This window comes from Orcinus orca, chromosome 5 (assembly GCF_937001465.1).
Source record: "Orcinus orca chromosome 5, mOrcOrc1.1, whole genome shotgun sequence".
In the NCBI taxonomy this organism is placed as follows: domain Eukaryota; kingdom Metazoa; phylum Chordata; class Mammalia; order Artiodactyla; family Delphinidae; genus Orcinus; species Orcinus orca.
In genome coordinates, this window is record NC_064563.1 from 73,371,368 (window position 1) to 73,392,678 (window position 21,311).

At 39.5% G+C, this 21,311-nt stretch overlaps 1 protein-coding gene across 4 annotated transcripts in view; it reads right to left on the reverse strand.

Moving 5' to 3' along the window:
• Positions 1–21,311, reverse strand: part of FGF12 (fibroblast growth factor 12) — a 578,531-nt gene that overhangs the window by 196,141 nt on the left and 361,079 nt on the right. For all 4 annotated transcript variants that reach the window (XM_049710475.1, XM_004278759.3, XM_012536364.3 and 1 more), the window contains one exon: positions 7,254–7,364. In XM_049710475.1, coding sequence (XP_049566432.1) covers positions 7,254–7,364 — 111 coding nt within the window. The remainder of the gene's footprint in view (positions 1–7,253; positions 7,365–21,311) is intronic.

A 21,311-nucleotide genomic window follows, 5' to 3' on the forward strand; every position in this document is an offset into this window, starting at 1 on the left:
TGTGATCTAAGTACTATTATTATCCCTACTTAACAAATGAGGGAAGTAAGATGTGAAGAGATTAAATAACTAACTCCAAGGCAAAGAACCTCAAGTCAGATAGCCTGCATTCAATTCTGGCTCTATCACTTATATGTATGTATGACTCTCCAGATCTTCATATACACCTTGAGAATATCACATAGGGATTTGCAACTGAAGATTGCCTGTCAGTAACATACCTTTCAGAACAAATGGTATTTGTGGAAACGGAATCTGTCCATCAGTTTTTCTGAGCATACATTTACTTCTATATGAGAATGAAAGGAAAGGCTATAAAAAGCTTAGAGGTTCTCTGTTCCTCTCATTTTGTAAAACCAGAGATTGTATAAATCTGACAAAATTTAGTGACTTGCCCAAGACCAAAGCACTGGTCACCTCACAGAGCCAGGAATAGACTAAAGATAATCTCAGTCCTTAGTTCTAGGAATACACTTGGTAAAGTGGCTCCCATCAGATTCTTAACCACTATGTATATGTATACTTCCTATCAATATGCCCATAAATAGTCATAGCGCAACTAGGAAAAAGGATAATTTCAAATGGCTCATGTTTTACTTTACTAAACAGAGGCGCACATGAGGGCAGAAGTCTCAGGGTCGAAAGGAAATATAAGACATAAAAAGGTACAAAGCCAAGGTTAAAAAAAGTCTGAGGAGTTATTTCCTTATGAACATATGTGAATCGGCAAACTATTCAAGGAAATAATTGGTTCTTGTTCAAGCTTTCCATAAATATTATTTGAAGGAACAGTCTTTAAAATTGAAACGCAATCAACAAAAACAAATTTCTAACAAGTGTCCATTACTTTTCTTCTAGCTATGAAAGTCAAAAGGCAATATTTTTTCTTTATTTTAAAAAAATCAAGTGAGGTAACTGCATTCATAAGCTAAGGCTGAATATTAATTTTGTTTTGAAAAGGCATGCCACTGTAAGGGTAACAATATTACATGTACCAAAGTTTTGCTCAAGATTATATAAATAAGCCTGCTTAAAGAAAATCAGCAGGATAACGCACGCATTTCTTTTTCTTTTCATCCAACTTGTAGGTATGACTTCACGCATACAAATTGTGCTATATTCTTAAAGTATAGAAGACACTAGAAGAAAATAATATCCCTATAATTGGATATGGCATAGCCCTCGCTCACCCATGACTACTATAATGTGTACATCTGAGTAGGTGAAAGAGATGAACTCCATGTCATCTCTTTCACCTAACAAAGGCCCCTTGTTAGGAAGACAGAGCATCTTTATAATTCTTTGCAGCATCCCTTATGTCCTTAATGATTTTCTCCAACTAACCATTTGGATCATGTTTTTGTTCATCGTTTAGCAATACAGAGCTTCTGTTGGCTTTGGCTGTGTCTATATACTTGTGATTGGTGGTATCAAAACATCATATGTCTGGTATTGTATAGAAAACATAGCTGGATGACTCAATTTTTAAATTTCCAATTGGATTTCTGAAACTCAGATACAGGCCTTGTTGAAATATATATTTTTAATGCTGAACTCATGGAGAATTTAATACATTCATAAAATCTGAAGAAACTGTATTTGTACTTAAAACTGGTAGTTAGGAACACAAAATATTAGAGGTCTAGAGTCAAAAGTCAAGAAATAAAATTCTAGATTAATTAAATATGAAGTATAAAAATGAAACAATTCCTTACTAAAACATGGGAGGTTTTTTTTATAATCTTGGAATGAGTACACTTCTAAATAGGAAAGAAAAGCTGAGGGCATAAAAGCGTATTTAAAATAAAATAAGGCATTGCAAAAAAATTCAGAGGCAAACAACAAAATGAGTAAAGATATTTGAAACTCATATAACAGTGAGCTGATTTTTAAAATATAAATCAATTTCTTGCAAATGATAAAACAGACACTTAATAGAAACAAATATAAACAGACATTTTATAGGAAAAGAAGTGCAGGTGGCTCATAAACTATATGAACAAGTGCTCAACCTAACTCATAATAAGAAAACTTAAAGTTTATGTTTTTAGGTAGCAAAGAACCAAAAGTCTGATAACACATTGTGTTGACTAGAAGATAAGGAAACGACTAGTCACTCTAAGTGTAAATTTGTATGGTGGAGAGGAAATAGCTCTCTTTCAAAAATATAAAAGCATAAAACCTTGACCCAACAATTCCTCTTCTAAGTATCCATCCTCTAAATATAGTTGCACACACGCAGAATGACTTCTGTACAAGGATATTGTTTATAGAATAGTGTGTATCAGCAAAATATTAGAAAGAACTGAAATGTCCTTCAAGAGGAAACTAGGTTAAATAAAATATCCCATTTAAATATGTCCTAACATGGAAAAGTCTTGTAAATACAACATTTTAAGTTAAGAAAAAGTACTGAACAAGATTAGAAAGAGAGAGAGAGAGAGAGAGAGAGAGAGAGAGAGACATATACAGATATATAATATTGTGTATGTTGTTAATGCACAGACTGCATCTGGAAGAATACGAAGAAATGTGGCCAGGTGGCAGAGAGGGGAGGGACAGAAAATTGCTTTTGACTATGTTAACGTCTTCTAGTCAAAGAAACACATCCACACGTCTGTGGTTGAACGAAGTTGGGTTCACTGACTCTCAGAGAGGAGGAAAAATATACACCATGGCAGAACTGGGGTGTCTTAGTAAGGTGTAAGAAAGGACTTCCAGGATTTAGTCTCATGTTAAGCGATTTTTAAGGGGGCTCAAAGAAAGCAGAATTATTCCAAGTTGAATGCTCTTTGGATGCAGGTGTAATTCTATACTTGGCTATCTTAATAATTCTTATCTAGAAGGCAAGAAGAACAGAGCAACATCCTGTTCCTGGTGATGAAGCAGGGTACAGCAATATTTGATCATTTTGTAGTTTGGACAACTTTCTTGTTTTTGTCTGCATTCAGATATGATTACAGAGTGGTCTTGTTTTTGTCCTGATCCATCATGGTCACGGTGGCCTTGCCTGATTTGGTGTCCCGTGAAACTGTTCACATTTGGCCTGCTGGTAGTGCCGAGCCAGCTCTGGGCTGTCAAGAACTGTTTTGTTCTTTTTCAACTGTATATCCTTTTTTGTGCCTTTACAATTCTGTACCATATACTTATCTATTCAAAATAATTTTTAAATGAATCTCAAGACTGAAGGAGACCTTAAAAGTCACTGAGTTCTGAAACTATCTCAACCACCACCACGTTCTTCCCCTCCCACACTGAAGGGGTTTTTTCATAAACGCTCTACAAGTACCAGTGCAGCACCTGCTTGAATATCTTCAGTTTCACCATTGTATTCATTTGTCAGGCCCCTCATGCCACAGTGAAATGGCTGTTAATATTTTTGTTCAGAGAAAAAGGCAACAATGCATTTGCATATCTTAATTGTTTTCACCCCAGCATGTCTGACCTCTTCAAATGTATCTTCTCCTATGGAAACTGGTGGAGCAGAATAATTACCTTTCTAATTTTATGTAAAATGTTCCTATTAATACTCTCCAAACTGCTGTTGTCTTTTTTGTGTCAGTGTTCCAACACTGTTTTGCATCTTTGGTATCATTACACTTGCAGAGATTTGTATCTGTTGCTGCTGACAAACCCATTTGGTTTTGTACTCAATTACATGTAATTAGTCTTTTCTTCATGAACAAAAGAACAGGTGTCCTATCAATTCAATCCAAGATACTATGGTAAGGTTGGCTGGACCTAATGATGTCTACTGAACCAAACAGCACACTTCTGACAGATGCTCATAGTAACAAGATTTTTTTTCCAAACAATCAAATGCTTTTACTCCTGCCCATACAAAGTAGAGAAAGAAAAGGCATTTTAACAACTTAGAGGTTTATAATTTTCTATTAAAAAACATGAGTAGAATTTAAATCCTTCTCTGATATTTTTATCTTAATCCACACTCAGAAAATGTAAAAATAAAAATTATTTGTTTTCATGGGATATTTTTAATTAAAATATGTGTGGGGGGATCAGAAGAAAGTACATTAGTCAAAAAACTGGCAAAACCTGAATAAAGTCTATAGCTCAATTTATAGTATTGTACCAAGGTTAATTTCCTGGCTTTGATAATTGTACTGTTGTTACATAAAAGTGGTACCCATTAGGGGAAGCTGGGTGAAGAGTACACAGAAATTTCCTGTATTATTTTGTAATTTTTCTGAAGTCTAACATTATTTCAACAGGAAATGTTAAAAATATTTAGGTGGATAGAATATTTAGCCAATGATCTAGAGAAACTTTTACACATGCACAAGGACACATTCATTCATTCGTTTTGATTTTTGTTGAGTGCTTACTATGTACTAATGATCATTCTAGGTTCTAAAGACACAAATGTATAATGGATGGCTCGTGGGAAGCTGCTGCATAGCACAGGGAGATCAACTTGAGGCTCTGTGATGACCTAGAGGGGTGGGATAGGGAGGGTGGGAGGGAGACACAAGACGGAAGAGATATGGGGATATATGTATACATATAGCTGATTCACTTTGTTGTACAGCAGAAACTAACACAACATTGTAAAGCATTTATACTCCAACAAAGATGTGAAAAAAAATAATAAAGATACATCAAAGGTCAAAACAAAATCTCTTCACTCATGAAACATTCTCCTGCTAGGAAGATCAAAAATAAACAAATAAACTGCAACAATATGCATATCAGGTCATCATAGGAGCGATGACTAGAAAAAAAATACTAGGGTATCAGAATAGGTCAAGGTGAAATGTTTAGTTTTATTAAGGATGGTCAGCAAAGGCCTCTTCAACATGTACAAGAAGTATTTTAGCAGCACTATTTGTAACTGCCTTAAAATACAAATGATAATTATCCACCCAAAAGAGAACGGATAAATATATTTGGGTATGTTCATGCAATGGGATACTTTACAAAAATGAAAATGAATAATATAAAGCAAATATATCACCATATATGCATCTCACAACCAAAATACTGGGGAAGAAAAATACATAAAAGTTATATATAGTAATGTTCCTCTTATAAAAAGTTTAAAAACATGCAAAATGATGTTATGACGGATGTAAGTATATGCATATATATGTATATATGAAAAAATGTATTTATAAAACTGCACAGAAATAAAAAATGTCAAATTCAAGATAGTTGTTATGTCTGGTACTGAAGGGAAAAGCAGGATTCCACCAGAAAGAGCACACAAGTGTTTCAAATGTACTGATGTTTTTAACTAAATTTTAAGCCAGGGGTTGGGTATCCAGATGAACTTATCTAAGTCTTATTATTTTGTATATTTAAACTCCTTTTAATACCAACATATCAATAAATGTATGCAGTAGTTTGTCTTAATAGAAAATAAGATATTTTAAAGTTGTGAATTCAGACAGTTTCTAAAAGTTTCTGACAAAATGTAGCACCCTCAGTATGTGTGTTATGCGTAACGCCTCTATATATACGTATATATATTATGCATATGTGTGTATATTTATATGTGGTTGTAGATCTATATTAGCCATTGACCCAGCATCTGCAGAGAAAGCACTTTCAATTATTTTTCTAAAAACACTGAAGGAAGGTATTTTGTTGGTTGACCCCACGCTTTCACCCTCACCTCTCTGCCACTGCCCCGTGATAAACGTCACAGATCCATAGAACAGCTGTCTAGGTAACAGCTGTATCCTGTGGCTACGGCTATTTGGCTCACTTGAGGACTGAATCTATGTTCACCAACTTATAATTTTTCAATCTTTTTTTTAAGTTGGGTGGATGGTTCTGTCTGACAACGGATATTAATATTATCATCTCCAGCCACATCATTTTATAGAAAAAGAAACCAGAACAAGGGATACCCCAGAGATAGTACGGGTGACACAGCTAAGCCACATCCTTGATTCTTTCCACCTATACTTGTAGCTTCACTAAATCTGAATTCAAGTTCACATGCAATAATGAAAATTCTACATGGAGAGGAAAGCATCCTCATTCTTCTGTACTCAGTTAAACCTTAAATCATTTAAAGAATGCATTCCCACAAACATAAAGCAACAATGCAAACCACAATAAACTAATCACCTACTTGGCAGAAAATGGGATGAAATTCTTTATAATAAGATCTTTATTGTAATTCATATTTTGTAATGTGTAACATTAAGTGAACAAAGAATAATTTAGAAGGGGTGGACAAGAGCATTTTCACACTCTAGGGATTGTAGATCTTTCCTGAGATCTTTATTTTTAATTTAAAAGATAGTTCACCGTAAAATATCAGACTTCTTAGATTATCTTATGCAATTGGGTAGAATGTCAGTCTAACCACAAAATCACCTCCATCAGAAGACAGCTCAATTGGATATAGATTTAATGAGCATTTACTATGTGACTAGTACTAAAGATCTAGCAGGGAATACAGACAAACTTTGGGAAACGATATGAGGCCCTGTATAATTTTAGAATAACACGAATTTCCCCCCAGGTATCTGTACACGATTATTCAGAAACTGAAAGATATGATGAAAGTGATCATTCTTGGCTCTGAGGCTTGCAATCAAAATTCTTCATACTCTCTCAGACCTTGATGATTTGTTTAGTTATCAAACTTGTCACCTATATAGTTAAATTACTTAAACATTATTTCCAGGGATATTATCAATAATCTTTTAATGTTTGCATTTTATCTCAAAAAACTATAAACAAAATTGCAGTTCTACCAGTCTTCATTATCTGTTATCATAATATTTTAATATATTTTCCTTTTTAAATCAATAATTTTGTCTTCAATCAAAATAAAATAACACGTAATATACATATGTATATATTCAATGTTTACCTTGAGAAGTAACTTTGGTCTTCCAGAAATGATGTTCTAACAATTACTATAACATGTTTACTGTTTGGTTCCAGGATTAAAATACCATTTTGTGCTGGAAGGTCTGCCTTGCTTCTATGAATACTTAACATCATCCTGACTACAAACAGTGGGATGAGAGGAAATTCTTGTCCACTGACCAGTCAGAACTCCTTCAAGCCTCCTACCTTCTTATTGAGTACATAATCTCTGTCCCTTACGGTCTCCTGGCTATAGGGAATCATAGCAAGAAGGATAAAGGAAAAGACACCAGCTTACTAGTAGTTCAATAGTTCCAAAGGTAGCCTGGCCATGCTTTAAGTCTAAGATACACTGGGCCATACATTTGATTGTAATTAGATTGCAAGAAGCTAATATGCCTTACTGTAGTCACTGTTTTCGTCCTTGGTCCCATCAATGGTACCATCTGGGTGCATCTGCAGGAAATATCCCTGCTGGCTGAATAACCTTGTCACAATTCCTTTCAGCTGGGGTTCTGCAGAACAAAATGAAATGATTATTGAAATTTTTTTTTAAATACACACTTGCAAATTGTCAAAAACAGTCCTGAAGTAAATGCATAAATGTCAATGGTTTAAATATTGAAATAACTATTTGAAAAGAAGGCATTTTGGTAACATATCTGTACTTTTTTTTCTTTCTAGAGGCAGATCAATAAATCTCTGCAACAGTAAACCAAATGTAAATGAATAACAGCTAATTATGATTAGAAAATACAGAGGTGTGCTAAAAAATGAATTATGTCTCTCCCTCCTGCATCTAGTGTCTGCCTGCAAGATGCCACTAAGTTTGTGGTCCCATTCCAGAATCACTGTTCAGACCAAACAGCCAATGTAATTGCTAAGCTTTCAGCAGTCATAGTCAATTCCGGGAAGACTTCTATTTCTGCTGAATGACAACTCTCTATCTATGTTTCCTGGGTTTTGAAATTCTGATCAAATTCAGGCTTGGTTGAGAACCACAGGAAAAAGCCAAACCCCCATGGCCATGAGATGTCACTGGAAAGTATGTAGAAACAGATTTCACCTTCAGTAAACACTTCATCCGAGTGAGCCCCAATACTACAAAAGTCATTTTTCCAGCACACGCAAAAAGATCAAGCCATGCATATTTCTGTATTTCAAACCAGAAGTGGTCTTCAGCTTTTAAAAACACCCTGCACACTAATACCATCAAACTGATCTTTGTATACCACATTTGAATTTTTGTATAGCAGCTAACATAAATATTTAAAGCTTTCTCACTGTGGTACTAGCTGCCAGCAACAATCTATTTTCTACAGAATTACCACCATTCTTTTTTTTTTAAACATCTTTATTGGAGTATAATTGCTTTACAATGGTGTGTTACTTTCTGCTTTATAACAAAGTGAATCAGCCATACATATACATATATCCCCATATCTCCTCCCTCTTGCGTCTCCCTCCCACCCTCCCTATCCCATCCCTCTAGGTGGTCACAAAGCACCGAGCTGATCTCCCTGTGCTGTGCGGCTGCTTCCCACTAACTATCTACTTTCCATTTGGTAGTGTATATATGTCCATGCTACTCTCTCACTTCGTCCCAGCTTACCCTTCCCCCTCCCGGTGTCCTCAAGTCCATTCTCTAGGTCTGCGTCTTTATTTCTGTCCTGCCCCTAGGTTCTTCAGAACCTTTTTTTTTTTTTTTTTTAGATTCCATATATATATGTTAGCATACGGTATTCGTTTTTCTCTTTCTGACTTACTTCACTATGTATGACAGACTCTAGGTCCATCCACCTCACTACAAATAACTCAATTTTGTTTCTTTTTATAGCTGAGTAATATTCCATTGTATATATGTGCCACATCTTCTTTATCCATTCATCTGTTGATGGACACTTAGGTTGCTTCCATGTCCTGGCTATTGTAAATAGTGCTGCAATGAACATTGTGTTACATGACTCTTTTTGAATTATAGTTTTCTCAGGGTATATGCCCAGTAGTGGGATTGCTGGGTCGTATGGTAGTTCTGTTTTTAGTTTTTTAAGGAACCTCCATACTGTTCTCCATAGTGGCTGTATCAATTTACATTCCCACCAACAGTGCAAGAGGGTTCCCTTTTCTCCACACCCTCTCCAGCATTTATTGTTTGTAGATTTTTTGATGACGGCCATTCTGACCGGTACATCACCACCATCTTTGTCTCTACTTCAGTTTTGGGCAAAAATTAGACTACTCTAGCACATTTATAGCCCTATTTCATAAAAATTAGTAGAAAAAGAAAAATGCTGCTTCTGGTGATAAAAATTGAGGCAAGGATAGAAATCATATGACTGGTGAAGTAGTTATGTGTTATCCTCAAAAGGACAATCAATGAATTTCAACTGACAGTGTCATTCCTTCACCAATTTATTAAATCAATATTTACTCAGAACCTCTTTTATTGGGCAGGCAATATGCTAAGTACTGTGTGTTAAACTAAACACATTTATTGATGTTTGAGTCTAGATAAGAGTTCTAGATAAGGATTCAGTGCAATAAACTCTTTGGGAATGGATCTGCTCCCTATGACATATGTCTTTTGCACATATAACTAGATCACACATACTTGGGAGTTTGAGGCAATGCCTATATAAAACATGTCTTCTTCAAAGCAGTCCTAAGAAGAAGAAAAGTGGCCAAGAAAACTGGTAATGAGGAAGTAGGGTATTAAAAAAAGAACTAAACTGGAAATTAGGCATTCTGATTAATAACTATGTATTATTACTGTGGTTAAATAAATTCAGTGTATTTATAATTTGAGCACCTTTGACTTAAAGCCTCTTTGATTTGAGAATCTTCTCCTCTAAGTAGTGCCAGAAATCAAGGCATGGATTCATTCTCAATGTGTTGTCTCCATGCCCCTGACCCCCAAAGGACATGTCAGAGAAGCATGTAGCTAGTTAACCACACTGCAAAAAAATATCCTGTACCCCTACCATCTATTAAGCCCTACCAACCTTCCCAGGCTTAGTTCCAGATCACCTTCTCAGGAAGACTTGGCTATCATAAGTGTGGGTCACTTTTATAATTAGGAGAAATAAAAGAATGTGTGAGCCTCTGCCACAAGGCTAAGTGGTTGACAGGCAGATGCTAATGTGGTATGTTCAGCTCTAGATGTGCAATCAGGAGACCCAGCTTTGAACCACAGTTGCTGTGGGGTCCTGAGCAAGTCACTTAGTATCTGAGGCTGTTTTCCTATCTGTGTAATGGGAAAAAATAATTTCTATGCTAACTATAATAATTTAGAATTTCAGATGAATAAATAAATGTGATAATATGAAATAAAAGAAGCATAAAAATATAAATCCTAATTAAGGTCTAATTTTTCAACCCTGAAAATTGAGGAAACAGTGTAAGTAAACCAAAGGAAGTATTTTATAAATAGACTTTGCTGATTCATGTTTTAGTAAAATATTGAGCTTGTAAAGTCACTGAAGTAACCAAAAGATTAAGAGTAGAGGATAGCAAAGGATAGAAGGAAGGAAAGGAACAACTGTCATATAATTCCTACTTTATCTCTAATAAACTTGATAAGGTCACTTTAAGAAGTCATGTTTTGATAGGTAATGAGATGCATGGCAGCTGAATCATTAAAGCCTGAAAAGGATTGTTTGGTTTTTTTTTCATGCTCCACTTTCTGTAGCTGTAATTAAACACTCCTTTTGCTACGGTGAAGCTATCCCCCTGTTGGGACCCTGGGAATTCTGGTTGGTAACTCCTGTTCAAGATAATGAGCATAAGGCTGTTCACCAAGCCCCACCACCCAAGAGCAGTGCAGAACAAGCTCAGAGTCTGAGTTTTAATTATGTGATGATCTATGAAAGTGAATGTTTTACACTATAGCTGTTTCAAAGGAGCCCTGACCATCTATTAAACAAATGCCCTGAACCTAGGATGTGTCACGGAAAGCAGTATAGCCTGCCTGACAGGCCTATACCTTTATTATTATCAAATCCTATCAACCTTTCCAGGCTCAGCTCAAGATCACCTCCACCAGGAAGGCTTGTCTATCATAAGGGAGGATCACTTTTATAATTGGGGGGAAAAAAAATATTTTGTTGTATTTTAAAGAAAGGGGTTTAAAAAAAATGAGACCACTTTCTGGGATATCTAGCATCCTGAGTGCATTCAACAAAACACGCTTTTTATTTTTCAGACCATGCTTAGGCATCTAACAGATTAATAAAACCTGTGCTGTCCTCAGGGAGCACCCAGTCTAATGCATGAAACATATGTATACATAGTGGGAGATAGCTGTTAAACGATGAATGGAAGCAAAGTGACGTGATGTCACAAGGAGCAAAGGGACTAATTCTGTCTCGAAGTTAGATGAAGGCACCTCACCTGTCACTTGAGGAGTGAATAGCATTTTCATAGGCAAAGAAACCAGAGGAAGGCCATTCCAGAAAAACAATGGATGAAGGAGAAAACAGCATGGCAGACTTTGGGAATGATGCAGAATCTGGTATAGGCATAATTTACAGCAGAGTTTTGCAAATGCTGACACGCAGGTAAGTGCCTATTCTCAACAAATGTTCACAGGTAAACAGTGAAGTAAGAAAAATATGGCCAACAGAGTAAGTTTTTTATTAAGCTAATTTTATTTTCAATTTATATGACTCTCCTTGATTCGAAGATTATGTTTTTCCATTATTTTTTCATTTTTTTATGAAGCAATGGCTATATTATTTGATGACGGTAAGACTGGTTTAGCTTGTTCCCTTTTGTACTCTGAAGTAGTAGAGCAAATACTGCTAGATTTTCTCTAAAATCCATTTCCTCTTTTTCCTGGGCACCCAGCTAGACCATATGTCCTAGCCTCCCTTGCAGTTAGGTTTGGCAGATGAATGAGTGTCATATGGAATGTTAAGTGGAAGTGATGTGTGCCATTTTCAGGCCAAGGCTTTTAAAAGCAAACATTATCCTCCACATTTTCTCTTCCTTAACGCTGGCTGGATTTAGATGATAAAGCCCTAGGAGATGTCAACAAAATAGGAGAATTCTGGTGGAAGAAAAGACAACAGCCATCAGAAATACCCACCTTGGACAGTTAGGTGAATAAGAACTAGCAGTGGTTGTACATAGTGACACCCTTCCTAAGAGAATATGAAAAGGGGGTACAGGGGTGGAGAGTAACTTCACAGTGCAGAAACCTGATAAAAAAAATGCTACCTGAGCCGGGGGTCAAGGTTAAGGTCCACAGTCATAAATCATGCTGATAGCCTTGATAGCTTTGATATGCTGTAATGAGAATGACACTTTACCTCTGTGATCTTCCTCCCCAAAACCCATAACCCCAGTCTAATCATGAGAAAAACATCAAACAAATCTCAACTATAGAACATTCTCCAAAACAACTGACTAGTACCCCTCGAAACTGTCAAAAATTCAAAAAAAATTCTGAGAAAATGTCATAGCCAAGAGGAGCCTAAGGAGATAAGACAACTAAATGTAATGTACCTTAGATGGGCCCCTGGAACCGAAAAAGGACATGAGGTAAAAAGCTGAGGATATCTGAATAAAGTATGGACTTTAATTATTCATAAGGTATCAATACTGATTCACTAATTGTCACAAACATACCAAACGAATGTAAGATGTTCATATGGGAAACTGGGTGTAGGCTTCACTTTTGTGTAAATGTAAAACCATTTTCAAATAAAAAGTTGATTAAAAATAATAATTAGAGCCACAAAAGCAAGTAAGAAATTTTACCTTCAAAGAGGTTGGCGAGAAAGAAGGTAAAGCATAGGAACTCACGTTCAGCACAGCTTCCCTTCAGGATGACGTGGCAATTTCCGCAGAAGGTTTGACTTCAAAGCCACTCAGAAAAGCTGAGACCTGAAGGAATTACCTAGACATTCCTGCTGCCTTAAAGTGTACTGCCTTAAAGTGTAGTGCTTACCTAGGTACACGCTGGAAACCAGAACACAGACAGAGCCAAGGAAGCCTAATCACACGTCTCAAAATGAATACTAGATTGTAGAAAACAGAGTGAATTTTAGAATTGGAAAGGAACTCAGAATCCAATACCTTCCTGCATCAAAATACCTTCCTTCATCAAGTTCAAAGATAAAAAAGAAAAACTGAGCCTCAGAGGGAAAATGTCTTGTCCAAGGTCATCCAGCCAACACACGGATGAGTTAGGAAAAGACTCGTCTCTGATATACTGAATGAACACTGTCCTTTCCTTCCCAAAGAGCAGCCAAGACATAATCTGTATATATCTTGTGCAAGCTGCAGGACTGGGGGGCAAGAAGCTAGAGAAGACATGACAAGGAGAGGCAGGAGCACCTAGCTGTGCATCAGTTACTGAAGTGTGGGAGTGACAAAGGAAAGGAGTCCTAGGAAACCGTGCAAGAAATATGTATTTAATATCGACATATTTTATACACATGCATATATATATGAGATACTACAATTGCACTGTGTTTATCTAGGGCCAGCCTATTCAACATTTGCACCTAAACTTACAGAAAGTGCCCCCATGTAAACTCCAATCTAATATGAAAAATATAGGGCTTCCCTGGTGGCGCAGTGGTTGAGAGTCCCCCTGCCAATGCAGGGGACACGGGTTCATGCCCCGGTCCGGGAAGATCCCACATGCCATGGAGCGGCTGGGCCCGTGAGCCATGGCCGCTGAGCCTGCGCGTCCGGAGCCTGTGCTCCGCAATGGGAGAGGCCACAGCAGTGAGACGCCCGTGTACCGCAAAAAAAAAAAAAAAAAAAAATATATATATATATCTATATATATATATATATATGATCCAAACTTTATTATGAGCTATATCCAGAGAATTAATAGTATTTATTATAATAACAATGGCTGTATTATGAACCCATCTACTTTGTACCAGGCACTCCCCCAATGATTTCACTACAGTCGTATCTGGTATTCACAACAACTTAATGTGTAAGGTACTTTTTCTCATTTGTCAGGTGAGATTATCGAGATTCAGAGAAGCTACATCACTTACCCTATAGCTTACAGGACTAGTAAGTGAAGAGGCAGTCTAGCGTAACATTCTATGGTCCCAGCTGTTCGCCAGCACTGTTCAGTCACTTTAAGAAAGACACCGGCAAAACCGGAACATGTCCAGAGGAAGAGGAGCAAAATAAAGAGGGTGGTACAAAGGACTGTCATAGGAAGAATGGCTGAATGGACAGTCGATATGCAGCCTGGAGAAAGGAGGATGCAGGGGACGTGAGAGCTGTCCCCACTTTCTTGAGATTAGAAGTAAGAAGACAGAAGAGGAGACAGAAGCAAGAAGAGGCCAATTTGTTCTAGTAGCTCCACAGGGAAAGAACTAGGGCCGATGGCTGAGCGTTACAGGGAGGCAGGTAAAAATGAACTTTCTGTAAACTGTATTCAAAAAGAAAACAGGCTGCCTAAGGAAAGAGTGAGTTCTCCATCATTGGACAGAAGCAAACAGAGAGAAGCAGAAAAAACTACAGGTCAGGACAGCTATGAAGGACACAGATATCTCTGAAAGCAAAGGCATTCTGCATGGCAATGCAAGGTTCTTTCTAGCCCTGAGGTCCTGGAAAGCTTTGAGATAAGCCAGATGGCCGTTAAATACAAGTTCACGTTTCTGTTTCTTAGTGTGTGCTTAGGACAGGGAATTGAAAAGACTGTTTAGCAGGCATCCTGCAAATGGAGAGTACTTTGTAAAAGTTAAGCATGCATTGTGTGGTAATTTGATGGGGCTTTTTAATCAGTTTCTGTGGGCTTACAAACCAGACCCTTGGTATCAAGGTTTAATGTTGCCCACTTAAAGGAATGGAGATCGAAGAGGCTGTTAAACTGTGATTCTTGTCAAGTGCTTCTGGGCTTCATACCACTGCAGATTTCAAAATTAGATTGTCAGGGTAGGAGACTGTTCATCAACAGATATATTTATGATAATCACAGCTAAAGGGTATAGACTAGGGCACATTTACATACCATAAATCAAAGCCCCAGACAAATGGGAAATGGATACAGTAACACAGGTGAAAGAGGATAGAACTTATCTGGACTTTTGAATACTCTGCAGAAATGACAATCACACTAAACTGGGGGAATTCATTAAAAATACTTGTTGTTTAGTAAAAGAGACACAGACCTGAGACCCCACATTCACTCGGGGGACTGTAGCGAATAAGGCGGAGATGTGACATCATGGCCTAGCAGAATCTGTCTGCTCTATGGGGTAAAGATTACCACGTCCTGGGCTTCCCTGGTGGCGCAGTGGTTGAGAGTCCACCTGCCAATGCAGGGGACACGGGTTCGTGCCCCGGTCCGGGAAGATCCCACATGCCGCGGAGCGGCTGGTCCCGTGAGCCATGGCCGCTGAGCCTGCGCGTCCAGAGCCTGTGCTCCGCAACAGGAGAGGCCACAACAGTGAGAGGCCCGCGTACCGGCAAAAAAAAAAAAAAAAAAATGATTACCACGTCCTGTCGTGAGTCCTCAGTCTTCCCATAGGTCAAGTGAAGGTGATGGTGCCCTCAGCAGTTACCCATCTAAGGGACATGGAAATCCCTGTGAAGCACTAATAATGGCAAAAGGATTCTGTATCTATAAGCGGAGATCTATTTTCTCAATCAGTAGATACTGGTAGCACGTTTTATTAAAAAATCAAGTATTTACCGAGCACCAGACTTTCTGGTGGGTATTCTAGGTAGAGGGGAGAACCAGTGATATGCTCATAAAACAGCTCTTTTTAAAAAAATGCCCCAAACCTGATTTCCATGGGACTGATTTCCACAGGGTAAATCTTCCCACCGTGGCTGATTTAAAACTATCATTTGACCTCAGTGGATGCAGAGCTGGAGCAGAAGAAATGAGCATCCCAGGCTCCAGGATCCAGCACAGCACTGAATACAACACAGAACAAGCCATGAAGCTTACATTCCAGCAGGAAAGACAAGAAGTAAACAAACAATTCATACATAAGAGTTTTCGTATAGGTGCCATGATGAAAATGAAAGCGATGAAAAAGGATGGAGGGTCCAGGGGATGGATGTGTTGTGAATAGCGTGGTTAGAAGTGGACTTCACCGAGACCTGATGAAGAGCTGTGGAGTAATAGCTAAGAGCATCGGAAACAGGGACTAGCAGATGCAAAGTAATCCTAATGCTTGAAAAGACTGGGAACCAGCAGACGAGAGGCTCTCTGAAGATCCTCCTCTCGACCAGGAGTTGGCAAACTATAGTCCTGTCGCTGCCAATTCTGTAAATAAAGTTTTATTGGAACACAGCCTGTGCGCCTTCATTCACACATTTGCCCCTGGCTACTTTCGTGCTACAACAACAGAGATGAGTAGTTGCAATGGAGACCCTACAGCCTGAAAAGCCTGAAATATTTACTAACAGGCCCTTTCCAGAAAAAGCTGGCCATCCCTTGCTCTAGACCCTTGCCGATGTAGTTCCCTCTGCCTGAAACGCATATCCCATGCCCTGCCTTCTCTCTGCCCAGAATTCCTCCTCAGTCTTCCAGGTTCAGCTGTCTTCCACGGGGCCTTCCCTGACACCCTGAGGCTAAATTAATCACTCCCTCTGCACAGCTCCCTCAGGCACAGGCTAGGAGAGGACTCCCTACACTGTTACAGCTGTTTGCATATGATCTGTCTCTGCTGAACTAGGTACAGCTCCTCAAGGGCAAGGACCTTGAATGATTCATGACCCTGTCCCAGTACGTAGCACAGTGCCAGGCACCGGGTAGGTGAGAGGTATGTGTATGTGGATAGAAAGGAGATAAGTTATATCTGGGATTTTCCAGTGACCCGTGACTTTTAGAGGAGCTCCTCATTTGTAAGAAAGATGTTTATAGCCTTTGAATATCATGCCTCCAGCCTTCAGTGCCTTTCTTTCCATTTTCAGTCTCGACTCAGCCCCTCCACATTGAACACAGTTGACAAGCACAGCGGCATTCTCCATAAACTGAACAGTCTCCAAAGCCCTGTTCAGCGGGAATCAAGTGACCTTGAGACGGGCAATCCTTAACCTTCATGCTGCCTCAAAGCTAAATGGAAAGAAGGACACGCTTTTTCCAGAATATCCTCTTCACTAAACCAGTCTGAGCTGGGGGAGGCGGGAGAAGCAGGGCAGGGAAATGCCCATCAGGATGGGGTTTCTGTACTGAGCCAATTTTATTCCTCATACCATTAACCCCCTCCCTCCCAGCTTCCTCTCTGTAAGATGCTCATGGGGCTTCCCTGGTGGCGCAGTGGATGACAGTCTGCCTGCCGATGCAGGGGACACAGGTTCGTGCCCCGGTCCGGGAAGATCCCACATGCCGCGGAGTGGCTGGGCCCGTGAGCCATGGCCGCTGAGCCTGCGCGTCCGGAGCCTGTGCTCCGCAATGGGTGAGGCCACAACAGTGAGAGGCCCATGTACCTCAAAAAAAAAACCCAAAAAACAAACCCAAAACAAAGATGCTCATGAAAATTTAAAATAACTCAACTACCATTTACTGACTTCCAATGTGTACTAGGTGCTGGGTACAAAGTTGAGTAAGATGCAATTCCTGCCTTGAAGGCACCCACGGCCTCCTCACTGAGATGCACACACAACTAACCATACCCAGTGAACATGGAAAGTGCTTTCCTAGAGGAACAAACAAAATGCCACGGAATCACAGAGCACGGGTGCTAACTTTACCTGGGATGATGACTTCTGGGACAAGAAGCAGTTAAGAAAGGCTTCAAAGATGAAGCAACATTTTAGACTTGGCCTTGAACAGGCAGGGCAGTTGTGCTTTGAGCAGCATAAGCAGGAGGGGCAGCCCCATGGGGCACACAAACAGCATGTTCAGAGACTGGGCAAGCACACTGGCATGGCCAGGGTGTGGGGAAATAAGAGGGTGCACGCAGTGGCTGGAGGTGACAGCAGAAGGGAAATATGGTCCCAGGACACTTGAGGTTCTTTAAGCAAAGCTAATAAAGTTTACCTTTTTTTTTTTTTTTTTTTGCGGTATGCGGGCCTCTCACTGCTGTGGCCTCTCCCGTTGCGGAGCACAGGCTCCGGACGCGCAGGCTCAGCAGCCATGGCTCACGGGCCCAGCTGCTCCGCGGCATGTGGGATCTTCCTGGACTGGGGCACAAACCCGTGTCCCCTGCATCGGCAGGTGGACTCTCAACCACTGCGCCACCAGGGAAGCCCCTAAAGTTTACCTTTTAAACCAATGATCTCCAAACTCTTTTGAGCATACATCTCCATCTGTTAAATCTACAGCCTCCGTATGAAATGGAGCAGGACACTCTTGAGGCCTTCCCAGGACAGAACCCCACCCTCCCATGTCCTCTGCCTTGTCTGTAGAAAAACTTTAGTCAAAGAAGAAATGTAATCAGAGAAATGAGAAAATACAGAAACAAAGGAAAAGCAGTCAAACAAGACCAAATAATAATAGCTTAGTCATTAAATAAAGTCAAGGACTTTTAGTTCCTCCTCAAGGGCTACGGATAGTACTCTGAGCCATATCCTGTGAGCTGTTTCGTAGATACTGAAACTCCCACCAGGTGGAACAAATTAACTGCATGATGACCAGACTGTAGCCATGACATAAGCTGCCACAATTCCGAGAACTGGCCTTAAAGAAATGGGAAAAAACCGACCCTGGAACTGAAGGCACCTGGGACTGAACTCAAACCAACCCTGGAACTGAACTTAAAACAATCAAGATGACACTGATCAGACCACCACATGACTAACTTCAAGGTGATTGTCAGAGCTGTGTCTTTTCTACATGTAGCTCCCTCCCTCTGCCCATACACCCCTGAATCTCCCCTTTAAAAGCTCTTGCCTACTGATTGTCAGGGGGGTTGGCCTTTGGACATGAGCCTGCCCTCTCCCCCAGTTGCCAGCCTCTGAAATAAAGCAAACTTTCCAAACAAACTTATGGTTACCAAAAGGGAAACACTGGGGGGAGGGATAAACCAGGAGCTTGGTATTAACATACACAAACTACTATATATAAGATAGATAACCAACAAGGACCTAATGTATAACACAGAATATCACTCAATATTCTGTAATAACCTGTATGGGGAAAGAGTCTGAAAAAGAACCGATATATGTATATGTATAACTGAGTCACTTTGCTGTACACCTGAAACTAACATCACATTGTAAATCAACTAGACTCCAATAAAATTAAAAAAAAAAAAAGAAAATCCAAACTTACAAATAAGATTTAAAAAAAAAAGAAAGCAAACTTTCCTTTCCACCAACCTTGCCTCTCACGTATTGGCTTTCAAGCAGCAAGAAGCCAGACTTGAATTTTGGTAACACATGTATGTGTATTTATTATTTATAAACTACATGTAGGTAATTTAGAAATACCATATATTATGCATATATTGTAAATGAAAGTTCAAATGTTTAAAAAGGACCAATACTAAACACACACAAAAATTAAAATATCCACATGACAAAAGTTTGTCTTGCCCCGCTCACTTCAGAGAAGAGAAGCATTAGGGACCACTGCATCAGATGATAGGGAAACTGAAGGATTTTAAGCCTGGGGATAAATTATGAGGGCAGTATTTTAGAAAGCCATACTGGGGAACAATAGAGAAGGATGACTTAGAGTGGGTGGTGCTGTGGTTGTGGAAGCCACGTAGGAAGCTGTGACATATAATAAGGCCTTAGGTGGGCAGTGGCAATGAGGATGGAGAGAAGACATCAGCCTGAGGACTGATGCTTGGTGGGACCTGGTAGATGGCAGGATGTGTAGAGTCTCTTCAGCTCTGGAAAAAATGTGTGACCTCTCCTTCCCTAAATCCAAGTCTATCATTAGGCTTCTAAGAAAGCCCTGTGTCAGTGTAGAATATCATGGAAAATGAGGGTGGAAAAAGCTTAATGTGAGCATTCCTAGGAAGCCAAATGACTTCTTTGCCTTTCTAAGGATTTCCGTTCATGAAGGGGAGTTTGATTCTGGTCAACCTCACTGAGTCACAGCCCCTTGGTTTTTCTCAGACTGTCATCCAAGAAATGGACCTTGTCTTCCAGGCAATTCATGAATGAGCTATGGAGGATGAGAACCACAAGATATTTCACACATGAAAATCCTAGAATCTGAAGATTTTAGAACCAGAAAAGCCCTTCGGGATGATCTAATTCTACAGATGAAGAAGCAGAACACCAGAGAGAGGGGAAACCCATGAAAGCATGTCTTCCAAGCCCTGGAGTCGGGGCTTTTTAATACATCATGATCCTTCTGTGCTGCACCCCTTTAAATGGAAACCATTTTTCATCCTCTCACAGGTATCCTGGCTTTATCCCAAATGAGCTGTGTGGTATCCAGAAAGCTATTTCATTTCTTTATACACAGGTATACTTTGCTTCTTGTGAAACTGTTTGAATGACTAGGACCTGCTTCTGAAGGCTGTTCTAAGGAATTAAGAATACACATTATACCAGTGGGATGGGGGGCAATATAGGGGTGTGGAATGGGAGGCACAAACTACTGGGTGTAAGATAGACTCAAGGACATATTGTACAACGCGGGGAATAGGGCTAATATTTTGTAATAACTGTAAATAGAAAGTAACCTTTAAAAATTGTATAAAAATTTTTTTAAATTGTTTTTTAAAGAATACACATTGTAGCATGTTCTATAACCAGCAAGTGGCCTTGCTTGTGGGGTAGATTAACTTTCTGATAGAATTTATGTGGTTTGGAAGACCCACGGTTAGGAGCAGTAGCCATGGGCAAATTCTCCTCAGTTTTTTTTTGTTTTAGTTTTTGTTTTTTTGTGGTACGTGGGCCTCTCACTGTTGTGGCCTCTCCCGTTGCGGAGCACAGGCTCCGGACGCGCAGGCTCAGTGGCCATGGCTCACGGGCCCAGCCGCTTCGCGGCATGTGGGATCTTCCCGGACCAGGGCACGAACCCGTGTCCCCTGCATCGGCAGGCGGACTCTCAACCACTGCGCCACCAGGGAAGCCCTCTCCTGAGTTTTATTCACAGATAACAGTTGTCAAGTATATACCACATACCAAGTGCTTTACGTGGATTATCCCTTTAAATTCTCACAGAAATAACTGAAGGCAGACATTGGGCGTTTTTTTATAGATTAGGAAACTGAGGCTTACAGAGGTTAAGTCACTTGCTCTAAATCACAGAGGTAATAAATGCCAGAACCAGGTGTTGAAGCCAGAACTCTTTGCTCTTTACACCTTCTCATTGCTAATCATCAGTTGCTTCTTGAAGAAATCTAACATGCTGATACTTCTCTCTTCTTCCTTTATGGTGATCAGCCCACAAAAATGGTAGAAACCTATGAAGCAAGGGACCTAGAACAAACAGCAAACACTAAGCTGGAGTTAAAGCTTTTGGCCTCCCGGTACAAAAGTGGGAGGAAACTATAGACACCTCCATTCATCCAAATAGTCTTTTATAATAACAGCATCCTCACTTGGCATAGAAAAAAATCTTC